Source organism: Vombatus ursinus, unplaced genomic scaffold (assembly GCF_900497805.2).
Source record: "Vombatus ursinus unplaced genomic scaffold, bare-nosed wombat genome assembly UNPS02014785.1, whole genome shotgun sequence".
In the NCBI taxonomy this organism is placed as follows: domain Eukaryota; kingdom Metazoa; phylum Chordata; class Mammalia; order Diprotodontia; family Vombatidae; genus Vombatus; species Vombatus ursinus.
Window position 1 is genome coordinate 9,277,128 of NW_020954563.1, and position 27,889 is coordinate 9,305,016.

The 27,889-nt window shown below is 37.8% G+C and overlaps 1 protein-coding gene across 2 annotated transcripts in view; it reads right to left on the minus strand.

The window, feature by feature from the left end:
* Positions 1–27,889, minus strand: part of PHF20 (PHD finger protein 20) — a 113,267-nt gene that overhangs the window by 70,283 nt on the left and 15,095 nt on the right. For both annotated transcript variants that reach the window (XM_027867044.1, XM_027867043.1), the window contains exons 2-4: positions 25,631–25,745; positions 17,296–17,467; positions 15,675–15,759 (exon numbers count right to left, since the gene is read on the minus strand). In XM_027867044.1, coding sequence (XP_027722845.1) covers positions 15,675–15,759; positions 17,296–17,467; positions 25,631–25,713 — 340 coding nt within the window. In that variant the 5' untranslated portion in view covers positions 25,714–25,745. The remainder of the gene's footprint in view (positions 1–15,674; positions 15,760–17,295; positions 17,468–25,630; positions 25,746–27,889) is intronic.

Genomic DNA, 27,889 nt, shown 5'->3' on the forward strand with positions numbered 1-27,889 from the left:
CAAATACTTTAAGTACTAACTGAATGTAAAAAAAAAGATCTTACAAAAATATATTCATATGTCATGTACATATTTGTTTCTCTTGTGATTTAGTAAAATAAAAAAAAATTCACCTGAGCTTTTTACTGGAAAACACTTAAAGAGTATGGGACTGGTGCTTCTCTGCCAATGTAGGGGGATCGTGGGTTTAGAACACTGCATATAATCTCAGGTTTTTTATATATGAGGTAGTTTTGCTGAACTTTTTTTCTCTTTTTAATTTATCATTACAAGGGTTAGTTCTCTGAGAAATAGGAAACAAGGGGAAATGTAGGTAATATAAAAATCAAAAAAATACAGAAAAATTTATTTTAAAGAAGAAAACAGGGCAAATGTCCACTTGTTTATTCTACAATGAACTGTGAACATATACAACTGGAGACAGATCCTTTTGAAAGGTCTATGGGAAGCCCCATGTAACATAATTCTTAAAAATTATGAAAGAAATCTCATCTATTCACCCACATATCTACAAAAAAGAAAGCCTTGTTCATAATAACACAGCTGCATTACTAGATGAATACATAAATTATGCTCCATGATACAATAATATTTATAACTAAAGAGTCAAAACTTCTAGTCAGATGCTCTTCACTCACATCCATAGCTCTAGTCCATTTAGTACATGCATATTTCAGATTCAGGTGGAAAGTATATACTCACCTAAAAGCAAATTTATAAATTATTTCATTACAATACTGCCAAATTCAACAAAGTTTACTGCATGAGCCCAGTGATTTTCTACATTTTCCATCCTACAACTCACAGCATGCCTTACATCCTGCCTCTACACAAATATAAGTACCCACAAAGTTTGGCCCTACTGCATGATGAGCCCCGGGAGCCTCTTTAAGCAACGAAGCAAACACTTAACAGAACTACATATCTGTCCTTCCACTATGAGGACGTTTCATAACTCCAAGCTTTCCCACTTGTTCCCCCCTTCAAACTACCTTGAACACAGGAGCTACTTCAACTTTCACAGGCCTATTTAATACCCTTCAGCTTTGTAACTTCTACCCTGAGGGCTGAGCAGTTCTGACTGGTGAGTGAATGAGTGTCAACTCCAATGGCTCTCCTCTATTTCCAACTAGCCCCAGACAGCCACACCCGTGCCACCAAACTCCCCTCCACCTCTTTCTCTGAGAAACAATCAAATCAGTATTGCCATTGCTCTGCAAAGGGTATATTAGTAAATTCCTCTACCATAGCTTTACTCAAGATGCTTGCGACTTTCCAGACTAAAATTCCCTTCCCTGGCTTTTCACTGCCCTACACGTGTGGTCTCCCTCATTAGGATATAAGCTTCTTTAGAGCAAGAATTATTTACCTTATTTCTGTATTTGTACCTCCAGCAAGGAGCACAGTGTTTGGCTCATAGTGAGTGCTTTTCATACATTCAGTGCCTCCCTTTTACTTAACAGGCTAAGTCCAAATGCCTCAACCTAACACTCAAGGATCTCTACACTCCATTCTAGATAGATTCATCTCTGAAATAGGTCTTGTGCATTGTCACCTCTACATAAGAATCACAGAATGTCAGAATTAGAAGGAATCTATGACATGTAGTTCAATCTCTTCATTTATCGGAAAGAAAACTATTAAATGACTCATTCAAGGCCACACGGGTGCTTTGTCCAACCATACTACCTGGAAGTGAAAAACAACCTACCCTGTGCTGATCCAAATTTACCAATCAGATAGAATAGATGGATTCTTACTTACCATTGGTTAAGTTTTCCAATTAGAAAATTCCTGACATTAAGAGAGGGTTGAAATTAGGTAATTTTTACCTGAAAAATGTTTCCCAAGCAACATGTAAAATAAAATAGAATGTGAGAATATATGAAAAAATGACATCACATTAGCACCTGACTAGAATGACACCTGAGAATGAAGATGGCAGTCCCAGTTCTATACTTTTACATGTAGATATCTGACAAGCTGTAAAAATGTAACCCCTGGGAATATATCTCTAAAATTATAATGTCTGTCAACAACAACATTTGGTTCCCTTTGCCAAAACTAATTTTAGAAACTTTTTTTAAAGGAACATTCTCCAAAAAGATATGAGAAGATACCTTCTCCCTAGCCTCTGAAGAAATGGGGGGTATGGAGTGTGGAACACCTACATCCAACATAAGACTTTTTTGATATATCGACTAGTTTTGCTGAATTTTCCCCTCCCTCTTTTCTGTTCTTTATTATAAGGAACAGCTAGCTAGAAGGGGAAGGCATACAGTTGGAAATGTAGGTAATATTTTTAAAAACAAATCAAATTAAAATTTTCCTTTTAAAAATGAACCTTCTCAGATCTTAAGTAGGATACACTTAATGCTTCTGTGTCTTCATCAATTCACATCCTTTTCCAATATAAGGTCACAGAGTTTGGAAGCTGCCCAGACAAAGACTAGGCCAAGGCAGTTACCTAAAAAACAGAGTTGTAAAAGACCTTATACACAAATGGCAAATGGAAGAAGAAATTTCTAGAGAAATCCACACTAACAATAAGTTGGTGTTTGTCCTTCGTTCTCAAAGTGGACCATAACATTGGGAAGATGATGTCATGACTTGCAAGTGAACTGGATTTAAGTGAGGCAGGGCTGTGAAAAGTCACCAGCTTTACTCTCTCCTTTGGAGCCAGTGGCAATAAATAGATCAGGATGACTGGAGACAGCCTCAGACGTAGTGGTAGACAAGAGAGGAAGGAAGGCACAGAAATACGTTCCTATTTCAGCCTCTTAGACTTGGTTCTCCTAACAGGTTCAGTACCTGGCCCTAAAAATTGATATTTTTCCTATGGAAAATTTCAGGGGCACTTAGTCTAAGGATGTTCTAGTTGCACTAATACACAAACCAGAATAAATCAATGCTACAACCGAAGAAATTACTTAACTGTAACACAATTTAACCTAAATGTCACTTGCATTCCAACAGTAAAGGCCCAGAACCTCTGAAAGATAGACACTATTCACCTGTGAGATAGTTGAGAAAGGAAGTGCTCCTCCCACAAAGGCTTAGCTCAAGCCAGTGAGAGTCCAGCAGACATTCACAGATAGGCCAAAGAAAATGGACTGAGAGCTGGGAGAGACATCAGGGCATCTGATCCAGCTCCATCATTTTACTAGTGATAGAGCCAAAGCCCAAATAGGGGAGTGACTTGTCCAAGACCACACAGGTAGAATTTTAATCCATATCCTCTGAGTCTAATGCCTGTTCTCTCATTAACAATAATGACTCTATTAGTAACAATAAGGATAAACAATACCTATGTTACTTACCTCAGATGGTCATTATAAGCATCAAATAAGATAATCTACAAATGTAAAGTACTCTGGGAGCTTTAATATACTATATAAATGTCAGTTATCATCCTTAGGTTAGAAGAATTTCATGAGATGGGTTACCCCCATTTTACACATAAGGAAACTAAAGCTTAGAAAGGCTACATGGGGGTGGCTAGGTGGTGCAGTGGATAGAGCACAGGCCCTGAAGTCAGGAAGACCTGAGTTCAAATCCCGTCTCAGACCAGACACTTGACACTTACTAGCTGTGTGACCCTGGGCAAGTCACTTAACCTCAAGTGCCTCGGGGGGAAGGGGGGGAGGCGACATGATAGTGGTAGCTAGGTGGCACAGTGGATATAGCACCAGCCCTAGAGTCAGAAGGACCAGAGTTCAAATCCAGCCTCAGACACTTGACCCCTACTAGCTTGGGCAATTTCCATGCTTCCCTATGTCACTGTATGCCCAGGAGCTCCTGTCTGAGTAGCCAAAGGTGCCAACATAGAAGACTGGGAGCCAGGGCAGTGTGAGACAGCATGGGGAATTGAATCTAGGCTGACTTTTAGTTTGTGCCCTAAGTAAGTTACATAGCCTTTTTTTCTGGCAAGGTAATCGGAGTTAAGTAGCTTGCCCAGGATCACACACCTAATAAATGCCTGAGGCCAAATTTGAACTCGGATCTTCATGACTCCAAGCCCAGAGTTCTATTCCCTGAGCCACCTAGTTGCCTCCACTCTCATACTAGGGGACTTCAACATGCATATTGATTCTGCCAAACACCCTAACTTTATGGTTCATCAACTTACTCATTTCACATGACCTACTCTTCCACTCCTTCGCTACACATAAGTCATACACAATGATCATACCCTTCATCTTACCATCATCCACAAATGTACTATTTCCATATTTGTGAACTCTAAGGTTCCCTTACCTAATCAGTTTCTTGTCATTCCACCTCTCCCTCTGCCTTGCAACCCCAAACCCTGTTTTTCAATTTAACATGACCTCCAATCCCTCAAACCCTCAGCTTTTTCCCAGACCATCACCTCTGCACTGGTTGTACTCCCCATCTTGAACCCTTAATAAATGAGATCAACTCTACACTGTCCTCTTTTCTCAAACCTCTTGACTCCTTACGCTACTGCTGATCTTGCCCTGCCAAGCCTCAGCTTTGGATTATTCCCACCATCTGCTGTCTTCACTCCTACTCCTGTGTCACTGAAAGAAGCTGAAGAAAATCACAAAAACATGCTGACTAAATCTACTACAAATTTATGTTACGTAATTTCAACTGGGTCCTCACTACAGCATGGAAATTTTTTTATACCTCCCTCATTAACTCACTACCTCACTCACCACACCAGCTTTTCCAAACCTTTTCATTCCTCCTTAAACCTCCCATGGCTCCCCTGTTCCCTTGCTTCATATTTCATCGAAAAAATTGAGGCCATTCACTGGCCCTCTTCATCCTGATGGCTTCTGCAACTAGTCCTCCTTCACTCCTGTATCACACAAAGAGGAGGTCCTTTTCCTTGCCAAGGCTAACTCTTTTACACACACAAGTAATCCCATTCCACCTGGTTTCTTCCAGCAGACTGCCCTCTCTATCATCTCCACTCTCACTTATCTTCAATCTCTCCCTGTCTGCTGGCTGCTTACCTACTGCCTATGAACATGACTATGTCTCCCCCATCCTCAGAAAACTCTCACTTGATAAGTCCATCCTTGCTAGCTACCACTTCATCTCTCCTCCCTTTTGTGGTCAAACTTCTTGAAAAGGCTGTTTACAGTCCAGAATGTCCCATTCCTTTCCTCTCGGTCTCTTCTTCCACTACAGTGTGGTTTCTGATATCAAACTAATACCAAAACTGCTCTTTCCAAAGTTACTGACGATCTTTTACTGGTCACATCTAATGACCTCCTCTTAATCTTTATCCTTCTTGCCTGTTCTACAGCTTTTGACACTGTTAATCACCTTCTCCTTAATAATCTCCTACCTCTAAGTTTTCTGTGACACTATCCTGATTCTCGCCCTACCTATCTGACTGCTCTTTCTCAGTCTCCTTTGCTGGATTTCTGTCCAGGTCATGTCTATTAACCCTGGTACAACCACAGGACTGTGTGCTGGACTCTCTTCTCTTCTTCCTCTATACAATTTCATTTCATGATCTGAGAGTGCTTGAACACAGTTGTTTTTAATGCTGTCTCCCTCATAGGCTGTGAGCTCCTTGAAATCAGGTACTGTCTTTTGCCATTTTCTGTATCTTCAGAACTTAGCACACTGCCTGGCATATAGTAGGCATTACCAACCAACAACCATAAAAAAAAAAAAACCTCTTATGATTAGCAAATATTTCTTCAAAAGTTTCACGATTTCATCTAGGTGTGTATTCCCTCTATAGGTGCAGACTACAAATTCACCATGCCTTCTCATCCTGAAGGATTCTTTTCCACATCTTAGAGGAAATCTTCTACAGAAGATCCACCCAACATAATGAAGACTTTCCTCTGGTTCTTTCAATATTTGACAGAATATCAGTGAACAAGGATCACACACTGCGTACTAACAGTTAAATTAATGTTTGTCAATGACCTTAAAAACTATATGATGCAATGAGATAACTGTAAAGCACTTAGTACAGTGCCTGGCAAATAGTAAGCACTTAATTAATGGTTCTTCCCTTTCCCCTTTTTCCTTCCATCACCCCTCCTTCTCCTCTCCTTCCCCTGCCCTCCCCCTTCCTCCTTTTTAATCTCTTCCCTATGCTATTGTAATACTATTTTTTAATCCTTTCATTCTCTCTGCCTCTCCAATCCATTCTTTATACATCTGTCCAAATGATATTGGAAAGATTTAAGTCTATAACTACCCCTACTCAAAACTTTATATAAGCCCTTTACTCTGGCATTTAGGACCCTCCTTGATGTGACTCCAGTTGCCCTATTCAGACTTTTTATACTCTACTCTCCTTTGCACTCAATCTTGTGAACAAAGTGCTTTGTAAACCTTAAAAAAAAAAAACTATGATCCGAGACCCCCATTCCCTTCCCTGCCACTCTTCCCATGGAGAAGGCACCAGAAAACTGAAGGGCATCATCTAACTTTAACCTACCTTTTAAACAAATAGCCCCCACCTCCCAACCACCACATAACACACATCACTCAAAAATGAGAGTTTCATGTAGAGGGTAAAAATTTACAGAGAAAAAAATAGTGGAATTAATAGTCTCTGTTGATTTCTATTCCCCTGCCTGCTTTAATAAACAAGTCCCCATCTAAGGGAATTTGAAAGGAGCTTTCAAAATTAAAATGCCACTTTTGTCTCAAGTGGTTTAAGGTGAAGAGGAATTTATCTGAACATGTCCACGTAGATAAATAATACATATGCAGCTAAATTTTTATAATTCTTGAGGTTTCTAATATTAGAACCTGACCACAATCCTGCCCACTCTTCCTTAGGAAAGTCACCCACTGATAGACGCTTTACATTATTTATATATTTCCATCATCTCTTCCATGTTAAACATACAGCTCCATATATCTCAGAACTAAGCCCATTCAAGAGTACTATAAGGGGTCAAAAGGAAAAAAGGGACAAAAGGAGGAGGGGGGATAAAAAGACACATATAGAAATCAGACCTAATGTAAACACACATGAAAACTCTGAAGCTCAACACTGCTAATATTCAGTTCCCTTCAATTTTTATAGAAGTTTTTTTCAAATCCTTCTCATAATAATAATAATATTTATACAAAGTTATAAGGTTTACAAAGTACTTTACAAATATTATCTCATTTTATCCTTGCAACAACTCTGCGGGGTAGGTGCTATTACCATTTTAAATATGAGTAAAACTGAGGCAGGCAGAGGTTAAGTGACTTGCTCAAGGTCACAAAGCTCACAGGTTTAAGGGCAAATGTGAACTCAGGTCTTCCTGACTCTATCACTACACCACCTAGCAGACTCTTAATCCAAGTAACTATAAACTCCCTAAATAACAAAAACTGTCTTTTACTTTTAATGTTCCCAGAAAAGGGAGTTAAGTCACATGTTACTTTACTCATTCACAGAAGATTAATCCTCTCATTATATAGAAGGCAACAGGAACCCAGCTGAAAAATGAATTGTTCAAGGTCACAGAGTAAATTTATACTTGAATAATGCAGCTTCTACTTAAGTACACTGACTTTAATATATTACTTTATTTACCCACTAGGGGGCAACCTACTAAATCCCACATACCACTTAGCCATTGACAATTTTATCATAGCTAAAGCCTTTTGGCTCTGCAGAGATCTATTTTGCAGTTTGGATTTGTTTGGGTTTGTTTTTCAAAGAGATGGCAGTTTCTGTGTCTGAATGGAAAGTAAGGAAAATTATCCTCACTATCTATGTAGTAGGCAGCTAGGTGTCCCAGTGCCAGGCCTAGAGTCAGGAAGACTCATCTTTCTGAGTTCAAATCTGGCCTCAGACACTACTAGCTGTCTGACCATGGGCAAGTACTTAATCTTGCTGGCTTCAGTTTCCTCATCTGTAAAATGAGCTGAAGAAGGACACAGTAAACTACTGTAGTATCTTTGCCAAGAAAACCCCAAAGGAGTCACAAAAAGTCTGACACAACTGAAACGGCTGAACAGCAACATCTATATAGTAGTAGTGCACAAATAGTTTACTCTCCTCTGATTTTTAAGAATTAAGAAACAAGAAGGATTGAAATTTCAAACAATGATAAAAAATTAATTTGTCCTTCACTATCCTCCACACTTCCTTGGGTATATAGAATTAGAGTAATAGATCTTAGGATAAGGACAAAATTAAAAAGATTACCACCAACATATAAAACATACTCCTGGCATTCCACAAGGTTGAGGTTCTCAGAACTCTTTTTCAATTCAAACCTTTTTGCATATATACAGAGCCAGGGTTTAAAACACTTCCAGTGATCAACTACAAAGATGCCAAAGGATGAACCCAAATATAATGCACCCAGTAATTCAAGAAGGTGGATAGGCAGAAGGTACAATTACAAATTAATCTATGGACAAGTAAGCAACATGGAAACAAATGTCTGGTCATTAGACTGGCTAGATCAGCAACTTTCATCAACATTCATAGAACTATAACAATAGCTCACATTTACATAAAATTTTAAGTTTTGCAAAGTATTTTATATACATGCAATCCTCACAACAATCCTATGAAACAAGGTGCTACTTTTATCACCATTTTACTGATTAAAAAAACTGAGGCTCTGAGAGATTAAGTGACTACACAGGTAACAACAATCTGAGGAGAAGATTCTACATCAAGTCTCCCTGACTTGGCATGCCAGTACTCTCTCCACTACAGCAGGCTGCCCATCCATCACAGAATGACAAAATTGAAAGGGATCTTGGAAATCGTCTAGCCAGGCGTTCTTATTTTGTGTGATGGACTCCCTTGACAGTCTTGTAAAGTATATGGACCTCTTTTCAGAGCAATGTCTTAAATAAAATACACAGGATTACAAAATAAACCGATTATATGGAAATAACGAATTAATTTCCCCTCTCCAAATTTAGACCCCCTGAAATCTATCCAAGGATCCCTTGGAGGTACATGGATCGTAGGTTAAGAACCTCTGATTAAGTCCAACCCTTCATTTTACAGAGGAAGAAACTAGGGCAACTAAAAACCAGAGGGACTAGGCCGAAAGTCACAGTCAGTTTAACAGCAAAGAAAGAGTCGATGTTTCAACTAGAAAATTAAATCCTATAATCATAAGATCTCGTATTCACTGGCCCAAGTAACTAAATATTTTCCAAATGCACACTTATCCTACCTTTCAAACAGGTTGCCTTCACTTTTCCTTTTAAGTGAGTTATTCTCGTCCCAGTATTGCCTCCTGCTTTCAGGTAAGAAGAGGAGCTAGTTCTAGTTCCACAAATTATTCACTCATTTAAAAGGGAAGAGCCTCACCTTAATACTACATGAGTTCATCTTTTGTCCACAGGCAAGACAGTGTTGATAGTTCCAACTACTCCATTTCCAAATGTATAATCAAATGCAACAACTACAAAGTGGAAAAACTGCTTAATAAGAAACCACACTTATCAAGCTACTACAAGAGTCCTCAGTTTGTCTCTAACGCCACAGATGATGATCTGCAGCAGCAGATAAGCAGCTATTTAAGATTTCCCCAGAGTCTTGTGACTGACACAGTGCCCAGCATAGGGGCTGCACACAACAGGCACCTATTAATATTTACTGGATTGGGAATGGGAGAGTGCTGAACTGCACAGGTGGCACAGCAACTGGTGACCATACTTCCTTCCTGTCACCTGTGGAGAGGGGGCTGGTAGTAGAAACAAAGGGGTCAGAGATCAACCATATAAGGTTTCCTGATCGAAGGGCTCTAAAGAGCACTTGTCTAGTTATCCAAAATACACTACCCATCCATGCTAACAAGGCTACTGGGAATTTTTAAAAATAGTCACAGGTCACATTTCTACAACTTAACCACAGGTCACATTTCTACAACTTACTTATGAGGGAGACAATAACAGTAGCTCACACTTATGTAATGTTTTTCTCAAAACAACCCTATAAGGAGTTGTGTGAGTGTTACCATCCAATTTTAGAGGTGAGAAAACTGAAGCACTGGATCTATTACTCAAACCCAGATTGCCTTAATTTTAAAGTCCAATGTTCTTATCCCTATTTTACATATAGGGAAACGGAGATCCAGAGAAAGGAGATATAGCCTTATGCCACAGCCTTATGACTAGTAGCTACAGGACCAGAAATGAAACTCCTGTCTTCTCCTCCCTGGCCCAGTGATATTCGTACCTCTCCATGAAATTAACCCACTACTGCTAAGGAAGAAAGGGATTTCAACTCAATTTTATAGCTACATAGTAAAACAGAGAAGTTTATTTCCCTATATCAATAAAACAGCAAGCCTAGAAAGTTTTCATGTATTTTTCAAGATAAGGTAGCTAGGAAAGCCTTAGATGTTCCAAGAGTGATGTAGCCTTTCAGTGGATGATCCGGTCAAAGCCTAGCTTTCTGATGGCCCTCCACTCAACCAAGCCGGCTCCTCAGCCTCATCCTACCAACTAGTGAGATATATAACCTAGGAAGTACCAATTTCCTTTAATACTGAACCAAGTTTCCTACACAAACTCAGGAAGGCAAGGAATTCATTCCAAAGAAAAATCTGAGTGAGGCTGAGATTCTCTGCCTCACACCTTACCTTCTCCCTCCAGATACTACTGTCAGAACACACCACTTCTGATGAGTATTTAAATAGTGATTTTCTCTTAAAGACCATTTTTTCTCCCATTTTCATGGTTAGTGTCAAGTAATACCCATGTGACAAATGAAACTAAATCACAGTAGCACAATGTCTAAATCAGTAACAGAGAGAAATACAACCCCCAGATAGTCACTGACCTACTTCAAAGTTTAGTTATGTATTAATTGAATCACACCTGTTAAATCAAAATTTCCCCAAATTAACAGAATTATTTTCAGTAGGATGTCTAAATAGTCATTATCTAAGTCAAAACCAAAAACTACCAATAACATCCCCAGATGTGGTCCCTAAATTACATTTCTGTTTCTTATTTCCCAGCTGCTGTTCTATTTTGAGGCAATCAGGGTTAAGTGACTTGCCCAGGGTCACACAGCTAGTAAGTGATGTGAATTCAGGTCCTCCAGACTCCAGGGCCAATGTTCAACCCACTGAAACACCTAACTGCCCCCAGATACTGTTTTCCCACCTACTATGTCTTTACTTCCCTGTAAAGACCCTCAATAAAAAGGCTATTCACCTTCCAGTAATCCCCAACATTACTGAGACCTCCCCACTCTCATTCACTGGGAGGATACTAATGAATTTACAGGATTCCAGACAATAGCCCTTCATAACAGCCTATTCTAAGCCAAATGTCTCCTCTATTTGTGTTAGGTCTTACAAGTTATCTAAAGGAAACCTATTTGGCAGAAATCAGAACTTAGAAAACAAAGTAAACTAACCCATTTTATAGCATCATATATTATTATGGGTTCAAATGAATTATTAACAATGAGAACCATCACCATCATAAAATGTTTTATAAACCTCCCCTCTATGTGGTTAGGGTAACAGTCCTCACACTTTTTGGTCTCAGGATTCTTTATACTCTTAAAAATTACTGGACTTCCCAAAGAGCTTTTGTTTATGTGGGTTATATCTATCAACATTTACCATATTAGAAGTTAAAACATGTTAGCAGTATTTTATAAATAGTTTTGACCTCAGAGACCCCCTAAAGGTCACCAGACTACACTTTGAGAATCACTGTGAGGGGCAGAGCCAAGATGGTGGAGTAAAAGCAGTGACTTTCTTGAGCTCTCCCCCAAACTCCGACAAATACCTATAAAAAATGGCTCTGAACAAATTCTAAAGCAGCAGAACTCACAGAAAGACAGAGTGAAACAAATTTCCAGCCAAAGACAGCTTGAATAGTTGATCAGAAAGGTACATCGCGCCAGGCGGGGAGAGGAGCGCAGTTTGGCGTGGGCGCACAAGCTGCAGTGAACCTGGAGCAGGCCTCAGAGGACTGAATCACGCGGGCAGCTGTGGCAGTTTCCAGACTTCTCAACCCACGAACGCCAAAGACAACTTAGAAGGTTAGTGGGAAAAGTCTGTGACTTTGGTGAGAGAGAAACCAGGTCTCAGTCTCAAGTCCCAAGCGCTGGCTGTGGCTGCCTCCTAAGCTTCCAGACCACAGACTGAGGGGGAATCGAGTGGCTGATCACAGGAGGATTGCAAGGATCTCTTTGCCTGTGCTGAGGCAGGAATCTCTTGCTTTGCCCATGCCTGGATCTGGGTCACAGTTCTGGGTGGCGGTCTTGGGGCAAGAAGGAGCGCTGGCGTGGTGCAGCTTGTAGAGGCTGTGGAGAGGAAACCCCCCTCACAGTTCCAAGACAGAAAAGAGTGCTCATAGACCAGAGCACAGGACAGGAAAGGAGTAAACATCTCACCCTTGATCACAGCACCTTCAAAGAACTGAAAATGTACAGGCCCCTAGAAGTATCTCTGAAAACAGTTGCACAAAACCCCTGAAGCTTGGGACAGTACATTCTCCACACTGGAAACAGACTCCTACCTTAACAAAGAGTCTATAACTCAAGTAATTGGCTGATATCATGAGCAAGCAGCGCAAAAACAGTCAGACTATATTATCTTACTTTGGTGACAAGAAGATCAAAACATACAACCAGAAGAAGACAATGAAGTCAAAGCTCTTACATCCAAAGCCTCCAAGAAAAATACGAATTGGTCCCAGGCCATGGAAGAGCTCAAAAAGGATTTTGAGAAGCAAGTAAGAGAAGTAGAGGAAAAACTGACAGTGATGCTAAAGGAGACCCAAAAAAATACTGAAGAAAATAACACCTTAAAAAATAGCCTAACTCAAATGGCAAAAGAGGTCCAAAAAGCCAATGAGGAGAAGAATGCCCTAAAAAGCAAAATTGGCCAAATGGAAAAGGAAGTCCAAAAGCTTACTGAAGAAAATACTTCCTTAAAAACTAGAATGGAGAAATTGGAAGCTAGTAACAATTTGAGAAATCAAGGCACTGTAACACTAATCAAAACGAATGAAAAAATAGAAGAGAATGTGAAATATCTCATTGGAAAAACAACTGACCTGGAAAATAGATCCAGGAGAGAGAACTTAAAAATTATTGGACTATCTGAAAGCCATGATCAAAAAAAGAACCTAGACATCACCTTTCAGGAAATTATCAAGGAAAACTGCCCTGAGAATTTAGAACCAGAGGGCAAAATACAAATTGAAAGAATCCACTGATGACCTCCTGAAAGAGATCCCCAAAGGAAAACTCCTAGAAATGCTGTAGCCAAATTCCAGAATTCCTGGGTCAAGGAGAAGATTTTGCAAGCAGCCAGAAGGAAACAATTCAAGTATTGTGGAAACACAATCAGGATAACACAAGATTTAGCAGCTTCTACATTAAGGGTCCAGAGGGCATGGAGTATGATATTCCAGAGGGCAAATGAGTTAGGACTACAACCTAGCATCACCTACCCAGCAAAACTGAGTATAATTCTGCAGGGTAAAAAATGGTCATTCAATGAAATAGAGGACTTTCAAGCATTCCTGTGGAAAAGACTAGAGCTGAATAGAAAATCTGACCTTCAAATACAAGACCCAAGTGAAACATGAAAAAGGTAAACAGGAAAGAGAAATCATAAGACACTTATTAAGGTTGAACTGTTTACATTCCTGCAGGGAAAGATGATATTTGTAACTCATGTGTCCTTTGTCAGTATTAGGGTAGTGGGAGGGAAAAAAAATATATGTATGTATGGATAGATAGAGGGCACAGGGTGAGTTGAAGATGAAGGGATGATATCTGGAAAATAAAATTAAGGGGTGAAAGAGGATTATGCTGGGAGAAGGAGAAAGGGAGAAGTAGAATGAGGTAAAATATCTCACATGAAACAGACAAGAAAAGGCTTTTACAGTGGAGGGGAAATGGGGGAAGGTGAGAGGGAATGAGTGAATCCTATTCTTATAGGATTTGACTTAAGGAGGGAATAACATGAACAATGAGGTATGGAAATCAATCTTACCCTACAGGAAAATAAGGGGGGAAGGGGACAAGAGAATAGGGGGTTGATAGAGAGGAGGGCAGATTGGGGGAGGGGATAATCAAAAGCAAACACTTCTGAGGAGGGACAGGGTCAAAAGAGAGAATAGAATAAATGGGGGTTAGGATAGGATGAAGGGAAATATACTTAGTTTTTCACAACAGGATTACTATGGAAGTATTTTGCATGACTACACATCTATAACCCGTATCTGCCTGCCTTTTCAATGAGGGTGGATGGGGAGGGTGGAAGTGAGAAAATTTGTAACCCCTCCAAAAAAAAAAAAAAAAAAAAAGAATCACTGTGCTAGGGCTAGAGTTGACCTCAAAAGTCATCTAATTTGAAGTCCTAATTTTACAAAGGGGGAAACTGAGTTCCAGAATGACTTGCTCCAAAGTCAATCAGTTCATACAATAGCAAACTAAAATCCAAATTTCATCTGTAAAAACATCATTTTGTTAAATGTGAAACTGTTCTGAAACACATAATTAAAAGAAAAGGGAAAAGATGCTTAATAATGGAGACTGTGCTAAAGAAAGAATAATACATCTAATTAGATAAGTGTGTCTTTTTAAAAGTATAATAAGGGCAGAATTTAGATTAACGTGATATATACATAAAGTTATAAAACAAGTTTGGATTATTTTTAGATAAAATTAGACAGCAAGGGTGGCTTCAAAGCATTTGCCCATCAAAACCTTAAGCAGTATGACACAGTGGATAGGGTACTGGACCTGGAATCAGGAAGACATGATTAGCTTTGACCCTAGGTAAGTCATTTAACTACTATGTGCCTCACTTTCCTTACCTGTAAAATGAAGGGATTCTACTAAATGCCCTGTAGGGTCCCTTCTAGCTCTAAATCTATGATCCTATGGTCTACCTCAAACAAGGGTAATAGTAGCTCTCCTTGGTTTACATGCTTCTTAAACCCAAAGGTAGAATCATACAATTCAATAACTACTAAAAGCTGTTTGGTACAGTCCCATTCTTCTGAGGAAGGAGGACCTGGCCAATGTAACAAATCATAGGACACTTATTATTCAAGCTGGCAGGGAACACATTTTCCATGAAGACTTTCCTAATTCCCCCCAGATCCTCATGTCTTTCCTCCCAAAATATTATTTATGAACATGTTATCAGTTCCAAAAATGTAAGATCCTTAAGGGCCAGGAACCTTTTCATTTTGGGCCTAACACATAGTATGTGCTTAATAAACATCTGTTGATTGAGTGAAGGGATAGTGGAGATTATCCAATTCAATCCCCTCATTTTGCAAAAGGAAACAGTAAAACAGGAAAAACTTAAGAAAAATCATTTGCCCCAGAGCACAAGTGAGTTTATGGGACATCAAGGACTGGAATCCAGGTTTTCTGACTCCTAAATCCAAACTGTTTTTAGTGCCCTATAATTGTTTTGGCTACATAGGGAGATGTATGAATTTCCCACTTAAACAGCAATAGTCGAACCATCTCATCCACTTCTCAAGCTTGAGTTTAACCTGGGATAAAGGGCTTTATATTCCTCACACTTTCCTCTTTTACCCACCTGTATTTTAGAGATGGGAAAAAGGAAAGGAGATATCTTGGAGGTAAATGTTTGCTGAGAATCACAATCTATTTCTATTCTTTCTAACTCCCTTATACCTCAACCAAAGAGTGAAATTTAAAGTCAACCATACCAGCAAAACAAATAATTATATCTTACCATCCTTGTTAACAGCAGTGACTTTGGCTGGGTAAAACCGACAATCAGACCAGCAAGCAAGTACCTGCTCATTTATATGAAATTCCTACAAAAATAAGAGATTGTTACCAACACAACTGATCAGTGTGTAGCATTTCAACAATACTGCTTAAGTGCTTTTAAATAATCACTTTACACTTCTAATCTTAACTTTGTAAAATATGTCTAAAAGCTTCAGGACAGCCAATCTATTTCAGCTTGAGAGAAATAGCATTAACAGAAGAAACCCCAGTTATATAATACCTTTTCTCCAAATGAATCATTTCGCAGCATTCCAGCTCTGGACTCTGACCCTAGTTGTATGACTCTAACTCTAGTTATGCAACCTCTATGGTCCCCAGTATCCTCATCTGTAAAAAGATGATACTTAAGTCCCTTTCAATGTGAAAACTATGTATGCTCTTATCAATTCTTAAAACCTCCTTTTAAGTTAGAGATGGGTCAGAAATTCCAACTGCATTGTTAAGTGATGATAATGAAAAAGAGGGTGTAAATTCCTTGCCCAGTCAGGAAACAGAGCTAGAAACAGAACCCAAAGCTGACTCCCTAAAATATCACTAGCACCATGGATAATTTACTGCTTCAAAGTTTACCATCACTGCTATTATTGCTGCTAATAACAAGAATAATTCCCAGGACCTTTATAATACTATTACTAATTACTGCAATAATAGTTTCAAAGACTGTTCTCACTTTTTTCTGTACAGCTCTATGCACTGCATTAGCATTTAGAAATATAAACATAATCAATATAAATCTACTCAAGGTCTGGTAATGTTCCTAAAAAAGACTCTAGAAAAAGGAACTTTTTCATGATAGGCACTCAACAAATAATTAATGAATGAATAAATGATAGTATAAACAAGTCTTCAGCAAAAGAACATGGGTCCAAGAACCTAAAAACTTGGGCTTTTGTCCTTACTCTGCTATTAAACGATGTTATCCTTAGGCAAGTTATAACCACTCTGTCCCTCAGTTTCCTCACCTATTATATGGAGATAATACCTTCCCAAAAATGTGACCTCAATAAGACGAAATAATAAAGGCCTTTGAAAATTCAAAGCATTATAAAAATGTTAGGGATTTTAAAATACTTAATAGGGATAAAATAAGTGCCTTTCACCTTATGGTCATTTCACTTCTAACTGAAAAATAAAACAACAGTAAAGAGGTGAAAATCAATCACCCATGATATCAGTTAGGACTCATGACAAGAGTTCAGGAAGACGACCAAAGCTTTTGGCTAAAATGAGTTTTGAGAATTGTCTACAGAAGTGAAACACTTAGGGTGTGCCTGCCTCCCTACTAATATAGACAGCCAAGAGTTTGTTTAAAACTTTTTAGAAGCTATATTCCACATCATGAACCTCAAATGGCCATCTGATGTACTTTATCAACCACAACATTTGAATTTGGGGAAAATGTGGCCAACAGTCTCAGGATCAAAAAGAGGAATATAGGAGATATTGCGTCTTTAGCAAGTTATTTGGACTAGTCCAAGGGTCAACATATACTGCCAACTTGCTAGCAATTAGCATGTTCCAGGAATGAAAGCTCACAAAATGCATAATTTTCTACTCACAGAAGATCCTTCTTCCTCATGTAACCCTTCTTTCCTTAACTGTATTTTCTCTAATGGACGTAAATAAGGACTGTCCCAGCAGAACCATTCATCATAACGATGGTTCCAACGTTTGAAATGGATGAGTACTTTCCCTTCTTCATAGTCAATTTCCTGTATATGAGCTGGATACCTAAGTCAAAAGAAAAAAAACTTTATTTTTAAAAATTAAAGTAATAGAACACTATTTAATATTAGAATATTCAAAATATATACTACTGAATTGATCCAGCCTTTTTGGAGAGCAATTTGGAACTATGCCCAAAGGATTATAAAACTGTGCACACCCTTTGACCCAGCAATACCACTACTAGGTCTATATCCCAAAGAGATCAAAGAAAAAGGAAAATACCTATATATACAAAAACATTTACAATAGCTCTTTTGTAGTGGCAAAGAAATGGAAATTGAGGGGATACCCACCAATTGGGGAATGACTGAACAAGCTGTGGTAGAGGATTGTGATGGAATACTATTGTGCTATAAAAAATAATGAGCAAGATTCTTTCAGAGAAAACTAGGAAGACTTACATGAACTGATGCAAAGTGAAATGAGCAGAACCAGAAAAACCACTGTACACAGTAACAGCAATACTGTATGATGTGTGAAGATTTTCAAAATTGTCCAAGGTGCAAGAAAAATCACTAAGGCAGAGCTCTGAGCCAATGGCACTTTATTAAAGGGTCCATGGCCCCCTCTAATGAAGTAGGCAAGTAGACCTGAGATCTTCCTAATGACTTGAGATGTTTCCTTTCTCCAGAGGCTTGGTTTTATAGTGCTTGGTACCTGGATAGTACAGGCAGAGCAGGCCAAAAATACAGATTCTGATTGGTGGATAAACCTCGCCCATGACTCTCCAAGACGGTCTACACAAAATACAGAATCTCACTGGCTGACAAACGGCCTACCAAGCAGACCTTAACAGACCTATCTTGACTTTCCAGGAGGTCCTACCAAAGTCAATGAGCAGGCTCACGGAGTTGGGCTGATGAGCAGATGTCAAAACATCTACAAGGGCCAATTTAGGTTGGTAGAAGGGCAGGCCACAGGCTGGCAACCAGAGTCACTTGGGCAATAGAGGGATGACAAGGGATGGAGGGGCAACAAATATAGCTGGGGGACTTTCCATGTAATTGAGTCACCTCTGTCACACTAGGCCTGGATACCCTAACAAGGAAAAATAATGGGAGAGGTCCTCTAGTTAGCTTCCTATATGATTAAGCAAGTAAACTTACAATATGCAGTTCAAAGCTCTGAGGCCTAATATCAGAACTTATAATCACTACCCCTATGGAATCATATCAAACTGATTATACTGACTGGAATAAAATAGGGGTCCAATTAATCATCTATCACAGATGATCAACTGTAAATGACTTAGCTATTCTCAGCAAGAAAATGATCCAAGATAATTCCAAAGGACTATCCATCTCCAAAGAACTGATGGAGTCTGAATACAGATTGAAGCACACTTTTACTTTATTATTTAGGGTTTTTTTGGTCTGTGTTTTCTTTTGCAACATGGTTAATATGGAAATGTTTTTAATGACTGAACTATATGATCTACAACAAATTGCTTTCCTTCTCAAGAAGGGGAGGAAAAGAATCTGGAACTCAAAACTTTAAAAAACGAATGTTAAAAAATTTTATTCACATGTAATTGAGAAAATAAATGTAAAAACAGATGTATATATGTGTATGTATATTTATAAGTAAAATAAAGATTTCTCCATGATGGTTAAAAATTCACTTAAAATAAGATTTGTCAGTTCCTTATAACTTAAATGTCACATTTTTATTTCAAGTGTTTAATGCAAATTTTTCCCAGTTAACTTCTTTCCCCCTTAACTTTGAGTTGTACAAAAATTTTATATTTTTTTAGCTTTTTAAAAATTTTTATTTAGTATTTTACTTTTCCCCGGTTACATGCAAAAACAATTTTTAACATTCATTTGTAAAACTTTTAAGTTTCAAATTCTCTCCCTTCCTCCCCCCCCACTGAGAAGGTAAGCAATTTGATATAGGTTATACACATGTAGTCATGCAAAACATTTCCATAATAATCATGTTTTGAAATAAAACAGAAAAAAACCTCAAGAAAAATAAAGTTAAAAAAAGTTTGCTTCAATGTGTATTCAGACACCATCAGTTCTTTCTCTGGGGATGGATAGCATTTTTCATCATAAGTCGTTCAGAGTTATCTTGGATCACTATATTGCTGAGAATAGCTAAGTTATTCACAGTTGATCATTGCACAATATTACCAATACTTTGTACACACTACATTCCACTTTGCATCAGCTCGTGCAAGGCTCTCCAGGCTTTTCCAAGAGCATTCTGCTCATCATTTCCCATAGCACAATAATATTCCATCCCAATCACATACCACAACTTGTTCAGCCATTACCCACGTGATAAGCATCCACTCAATTTTCAATTCTTTGCCATGAACAAAAAAAGCTGCTATAAATATTTTTGAACATACAGGTCCTTTTCCTTTTTGGTTTTTTTTTTTTAAACCTCATTTGGGACACAGACCTAGTAGCAGTGGTATTGCTAGGGCAAAGGGTATGCACAGTTTTATAGCCCTTTGGCCATAGTTACATTTAGAGGAGCATGTATTGCTCCTAAGCCTAATAATCTCTCTCTCTATCTCTCTCTCTCTCTCTCTCTGTCTCTCTCTCTCTCTCTCACACACACACACACACACACACACACACACACACACACACACACACACACACACACACACACCCCCTCTCAATTTTAGGTTACAAAGTGTCTCATTTGATTCTTAACAACTCTGTGAGGTCGGTAGTCAAAGTAGTTTTCCCTCACAAATGAAGAAAAGTAAAGCTAAAAGAAGGAAAGGAGCTACCCAAAGTCACACAGCTTGTATCAGAGCAGAAAGTCAAACCCAAGTCTTCCCCAAGTCTGCTTTTTCTGCAATATTCTGTTGCCTCATAAATTCAGTAAAAAACAAAACAAAAAAACTCCATATTAGACTAGAAACTGGAAGGGTAGAGAGGAGCATTAAAAAACCAGAGTTCCTTCATTTGACAAATATTTATTAACACAAGGCAGTGAGTTTTATATTCTAACTATGGAGAAAATACCTACATATAATAAAATGACAGCATTTGTGCAAGTTAAGGAGAATGTAGTAATAACTGGAACTCAGTGGAACCCTAACCCATCCCTATCTGTAACTGGCTACGTGTGCTCACCTACCCCCATGTGCCACTTCAGTATCCTGAATGACAAACCTCACAAATCTGACATGGCCCAAACCCCTGCCTTACTTAATTTTCTGAATAACAAAGTCAAAGCTTTAAAGGAACAAACCAGTTTCAATCTTTTGTGATTTAAATTTTTCTAAAATATACTGGAAACATGTTGAGCTGCAAATGGATATATGACTTAAATACAGTCATATCATAAACAAATTAGGAAAGGCAGAAAATAATAAGGAATAGACAGAATTACAGAAGATAAAACAGACAATTTTGATAAAGCTGAAATGGTGTGCAAAAACAGAATTGATATAGTTAAAATGGTAAGAAAAACAATTAACTGGGGGAAAAAATTGTGAAACAAGTTTCTTTGATAAAGTTCTAATAAAGGACCTGATTTGATTATGTAAAAACGACCATCATTCTCCAGCAGGTAAATTAATCAAAGAACATGAGCAGGCAGTTCTCAAAGGAAGAAATCCAAATTATCAACAGCCATGTTAAAAAATGCTCCGAATCATTAATAATTAGAGATGTGCAAATTAATGTTCTCTCTCACACCTATCAGATTAGCACAGGTGACAAAAAAAGGAAAATGATTATTGCTGAAGGGATTTCAGGAAAGCAGTCACTGTAAATGAATGTAATAGAATATTATTGCACTGTAAGAAATGATAGTTTCAGAAAAACCTGAGAAGACTTGTATGATATGATTCAGAGTGAAGTCAGAACCAGTAATGATAATGTTGCAAAGAAAAACAACTCTGAAAGACTTTATAACTTTGATCAGTACAATGACTAACCACTATTTGAAAGGATAAAAAAGTAGGCTACCCATCCATCTCCTGACTCAAGTCAAGGTGAAGAATTACACCTATTTTTAGATATAACAAACATAGATTTGTTTTATTTGACTATGTTTGTTACAAGGATTATGTTTTTCTCTCTTTTTGAGGGAGGGATGATTTGGGGGCCAGCGATGGAAGCAGGATAGCTTTGAAATAACATGTTGGGGGCAGCTAGGTGGCAAAGTGGATAAGCACCCGCCCTAGAGTCAGGAAGACCTGAGTTCAAATGTAATCTCAGATCAGACACTTGACACTTACTAGCTGTGTGACCCTGGGCAAGTCACTTAACCCCACTGCCTAGCAAAAACAAACCAAAAAAAAAAGTGACATGTTGAATTAATTGTTTTTTTTTTTAAGCAAGCTATACATGATAGAGATTGGAATTTTTTACATGTAATCCTCTTTCTTTCTATTGTCCTTTATATATGGAAATGTTCTTTTTTTTGTGTTTGTTAAATTCAAAATCAAAAAGTATTTATTCTATTAGATGCTACTACAAAAAGTACTGCTATGCATATTTGGTTTTGAAAGAAAGGTGACCTTTATTTAATGGAGCTCCTGGGAATATATGCACAGTAATGGGATCACCTGGACAAAGAGTATGAAGAGTTTATCAATTTTTGTGCATAAAGGGGGAAAACAAAGTGGATGCCCATTGATTGAAGAATGGCTATACAAATTGTAGAACATTAATATAATACACCCTAACAATACAATATACCATAAGAAATTATATGGATCTCACTGGGGGAAAAAAAAAGGTACCAAGAGAACAAAATATATAATGACCACAGTAATATAAACGAATATTGAAATATATTAGAATTCAGATTAAAATGAATGACTAATCTTGGTTCCAAAGAACCAATAATGAAATGTATTTTAAAAATTAAATTTAATCTTTTTCTTTTCTTTTTTTTTTTTTTTGATGAGGCAATTGGGATTAAGTGACTTGCCCAGGGTCACACATCTAGTAAGTGTCATGTGTCTGAGGCCGCATTTGAACTCAGGTCCTCCTAACTCCAAGGCTGGAGCTCTATACACTGTGCCACCTTGTGCCCCCAAATTTAATCTTTTTCAAATCTACAAATCTACTTTCTCTCCTGCCCACTAGAGAAAATGGGGGAAAAAAAAAAACCTTTGTACAAATACATCTATCCATATATACATATCAATAGAGAGAGTGTATAAAGCAAAAGAAATTCCAGCACCGGCCACATCCAAAAAATGTTATGTCTCAATGTGCAGTCTCTCCACTCTCTGTCAGGACACAAGCAGCATGCTTTATCATCAGGAGTCAGGAACACTCAGAGTTCTGAAGTCTTTCAAAGTTGTCTGTCTCTACAATATTGTTGTTAGCCTATAAACTATTCTGGTTCTCACTTCACACTGAATCAGTTCATATAAGTCTTCCCAAGTCTTCTCTAAAACCATTCCTTTTACCACTGATGAAATATGTTTTCTTCCTCTTAGTAGAGCTGGTGAACTACAAATGTAAAATGTTGCTAATAATGTCAGATGCAGCTGCTGAGACAGGTGATTCTGTCTAAAGGCTTTCTTAGTTATAAGAGTTCTTGAGGCAAATAGTGGCTGAGTCTGGAGTCAAGAAGACTGGAGTTTAAATCCAGTTTCTGACATGTACTAGCTGTATGACCAGGGGAAAGTCATTTAATCTGTCTGCCTCAGTTTCTCAAGTGTAAAATTGGAACAATAATAGCACCTACCTCCCAGAGTTGTAAGGTTCAAATGAGATAATAGTTATAAAAACACAGCATAATATATGGCATATAGTAGGCACTATATGAATGTTTATTTCCTGCTCCCTCTATAGAAGGTATATTGTTAAGAAATGATATAAAAAAAATAGGCATCAATAAAACTTTTAAAAATAAAGTAAAATATAGTCATCACTCCCTTGTCATAGGAAACAGAACACTGATGATCATTTAACCTTTTGTTGATTCAGAGTCATCATTATGATCAATTATTATACTATGTAGTTAATGGCATCATAGTCTCAGAACTCGAAGGAACCTAAAGTCACTATTCTAACCCCTACCCAAATCACAAATCCTAACCACCACACCAAGAATAAGTAATCACATCAAACCTCTGGTAAGACCTCCATTATAAGGGAACTACCCCACAAAAGTAGACCATTCCATTTTTGAATATTTCTAGCAGTTCCTAAGTTTTTTTTTTCTTATTCTGAATTGTGTTCTTATAACACTGGATTGAATCTATAGTGTATTTATATAAAAACAGTGTTTTTATATAAAAATTCAACATGGTACTTTCAAAGGTGTCCTGCTTGCCTGTTTTTCCTTTTGAACTGAAATTCTGTTATCTTCATTTAAAAATATAGATTTGTATTTATAGGACTTACCCTAGAATCTGCTCAGCTGAATATACTCTTGGTGTTAACTTGATTTCCAGTTACTTCCATCTTTTTCATCAATAGAAGATGCAGTATAACAAAGCTACCTTATTGTAAAATCAGTTACTGAGAGGCTAAATCAGTCTTCTAAGTTTTTTTTTTTTAAACAGCAAAATAATTAGTGTTCTCTGACTTTTATCAAGACTCACAATATGCTCTTATTCTGGTATTCATAATTACTTCAAATTCCTAGTTCCAACTCAACTTTCTTTTCCAGATCATTAGCTTAATCTAATTTCTAATTTTCTAATAGAAACACTGCCATCTTGTGGACCTCAGATTATGACCACTGAAGATCAAGGTGACATCATTGATGGACCCATCAAGGTGGGATCATAGAGCTGTGGATGGAAGCACAGCAAAAACCATCTAATTTAATGCTCTGATTTTACAGAGGAAACAACTGAGTCCCAGAGAGAGAAAGTTCAATGTTCAGCATCACATAGGTAGTTAATAGCAGAGCTGTAATAGAACCTAGGTCCTCTGATTCCAAATCAGAATTCCAATTCTTTTCACTTATCTGCTTTCTCCTATGAATATCTTACTATGCTAGAATTCTAGGTGCTAGTTAATCAAGGTTTCCTATAGGAACAGGTATCTAAGAGCAAGGAAAAACAAAAGAAAACACATCATCAAGGAGGGTTAAGGTTAAGTAAAATAGGGAAGACTTTCTAGATGTCCTGAGCTAGGTCTGGATCCTGGGATAAAAGTGAAGGAAGACCAAGGAACAAAAGGAACAACAGTATGGAAATGTTGATGGCTAAAGCTTGAAAAAATGATGTCAGGGAAATCTGACAGAACAGTAAAGGAGATATGAGGTTACAGTGCTTCTGAGGTCCTTGAAGTACACTTTGTTGTGACTCCCTTGGGCACCTGTTATGCTACTCTTGAGTATTTTGTTTGTACGCCCTCTTACAAATTGTTCCATTTTGTATTACAGTTGTTTGTGTATGTGTTATACATGCGTTGTATTCCCTGATTAGTATGTAAACCCACAAGAGCAGGGGTTCTAGGGTAGTGTATAATCAATCAAACAACAAACAACTACGAAGCTTTGATTCTGTACCAGATAGAATGCTAGATGTGACATCAAACTATCTGGGATCAGACACTTCTGAGCTGAGATATGGCATCCATGATACCTAGTCACTAAATCTATCAAAGCCTCAGTTTTTTCATTTCAATAGAAATAATAATGCTTTTCTACCTCATAAGGTTTGTTTTATGAGCAAAGCATTTTGCAAACCTTAAAGCAGCACGTAAATGAGTTTGTTATCATCATCATCATCATCATTACTCATCTCTGCATCCTCCCTTCTGACAAATACCTATCATAGTGCTCTACTTTACTTAAATACTATGAAAAATAGATGATGTCTGTCCTCTGCCCATTGAAGAAACAAGAAAAATGGAGAACATCAGAATGGGAGAGTGTGGGAGAAGAAGATAATGAACTCAGTTTAAGACAAATGAGGTAAAGACAAGAACAGGACATTCAATGAAACCAATAAGTTGATATTCTTGGACGTGATATACAGGAGTGGTCTGGTTGTGATATAAATGATTTAGTAGTTCCTTCTTTGCCCTACTGAAGTGATCTGTGAACCAAAAGCTCTGGGGACAAAAGACTATTGAAATAAAATTGTTTTTGTCTTTCTATACATCACTGGGTAGCACAACTCAAGCAAGAGATCTGGCTACAGTTCTGGAAAAACCTAGTCATACAAATCTCCTTTTACTTTAAGAGAAAAAAAAATAAAAGTAAAGGATAAAATACCAGTTTTTTAATCTGTCACGGGCCTCCAACTGGGCTCCCACCTCAAAGCTGATCCCTCTTCTGTTTGGTGGATGCTTTGTCATTTTGGGTCATCAACAAGGTTGCTTTTCTTCTCCTGAAAAGCCAATTAAATATTTAGGAAAACATCTCACAATCTACTCAAAGTATATCAACAGTAACACAAACTGGCAACATTCAAAACACAGGCTTCAGGAAAACAAGAAATACAGAAAGTATATGGAATTTCACTTGTTAGCTATTTCTTTTTCTATCACTTTCTTCCCTTTTCAAAATGCACCTCTCTCCTTTCTTTGCAGGAATGGGTGTGGAAGAATGCATACGCTCCTAGCTTTCGAGTGGGAAGAGACCTTAGGAACAGATCATCTAGTCCAACCCCCTCATCTTACAGTTGAGTAAACTGAGGCTTAGAAAAATAAAATAACTTGTCCAAAGTCAAACAGGTGGCAAAGTGGCAAAGTCAACATTCAAATCCAGATGCTCTGATTCCAAATGCAGCACTCTTTCCCCTATACTGACACTATCATTTCCACTACACTGCTCTCATTGCCAAACTGTCATATTCCATTCATATGTTGGTTAGTTTTGCTCAAACTCCTTTTTTTCCCCTCCCTCTTTTTTGTTACAAGGGATAGCTCACTAGTTGGGAGAAGGAAGAGACATTCAGAAATGAAAGTAACAGAGAAACAAAAAATAAGCAATAGAATTTTTGAATTTAGCTCTCTCTAACCCTAGATACTCTATCAAACCCCTACTAACTGGTTCCCCTAGCCTTCCATTTGCAATGTTTATCAGCTGCCACTCTTCCCTTACCACTTCTTTCCTTCTTTATCACTCAACTATCCTCACTAATGACCATCTCTTGAGCAAATATCAATCTCTTCTGCTCTCTTTCTTTTTAGCTTAGGAACTACTGGACTAATGTTGGACTTAAAAATCAGCTAAGTTTCTCATTGTCAGCAATTAAAAAACAAAGTGCTATACAAGGATTCAAAGGGGAGGTCATTCATTAGCAACCTGTGGGATCAAGGAGACTTCCTAAAGAATGTAGTATTCAAGTTGGACTTCAAAAGAAAGGTAGGGGAGAGGGAGAGAGAGGAAGGGAGGGAGGGAGAGACAGGGAGGAAGGGAGGGAGACAGGGAGAGAGAGAGAGAGAGAGAGAGAGGGAGAGAGAAAGAGACAGAATGTCTAAATATAGATATGTATCTAGATACATGGGGCGCCTAGGTGGCGCTGAGCCCAGAGTCAAGAAGACATCCTCCTGAGTTCAAATGTGGCCTCAGACACTAGCTGTGTGACCCTGGGCAAGTCACTTAACCTTGTTTGACTCAATTTCCTCATCTGTAAAATGAGCTGCCGAAGGAAATGGTAAACCACTCTAACATCTTTGCCAAGAAAAACCCAAATGGGGTCACAAACAGTTGGACATGACTGAAAAAAAGACTGAACATCTAGATACATGAGTCTGTATGTTGTTCTCATACATATATAAGAGAACATAAGACAGAATAGCTTGAGAAGGACTCAGTTAAGGGTCACAAAGAAAATATATTTCTTTTTTGTCATTTGTTAATATTTAGTTCTATTTTGTTAAATCCTAAGAATGCATGCCTTAAATCTATCCCTTAAAAAAATCTATTATTTAAATATTGCATTACTATAAAATATGATTAATATGGATTAGTTTGGCTGAAACTCTTTTTTCCTCCTCTTAAAAAAAATCTATATTACAAGGGATAGATCAATGGGCAGGAAAAGAGGGAGGACTATATTAGAAAACAAAGGTAATTTAGAAACAAAAAATATCAACACAATTAAGAATTAAAAGATGTTATTCCTTGTATATAATTGATTATTTGTCTTAAGTGGTTATTAAGTTTTATGATTAAAAATTTTTATAAAATAAAGGAAAAGTTGACCCTCAACAATACAAGAAAAGAAAAGAGGGCTTTCCAGCCCTTGTTTAGCCATTATGTATATTGTAAAGAACAGGCTTAGCAAAGGCTGAGACATGAGAAAGCAGTGAGTTGGTTGTTTTTTCACTTGTTCTGCATTTTAGTGGGGAAAAAGGATTTGACTGAAGAATGAAAGGAAGAAACATGAATTAAAGTTGGGAAGGTAAGGTGTTGCTAAGTTGTGGGTGGCCTTTAATGTCAGACAACTTCAAATTTGTTTGACATTTACTGAAGAATTTTGAGCAGTGATATGACCAGATTTACGCAAAAGAAAAAAATTCACAC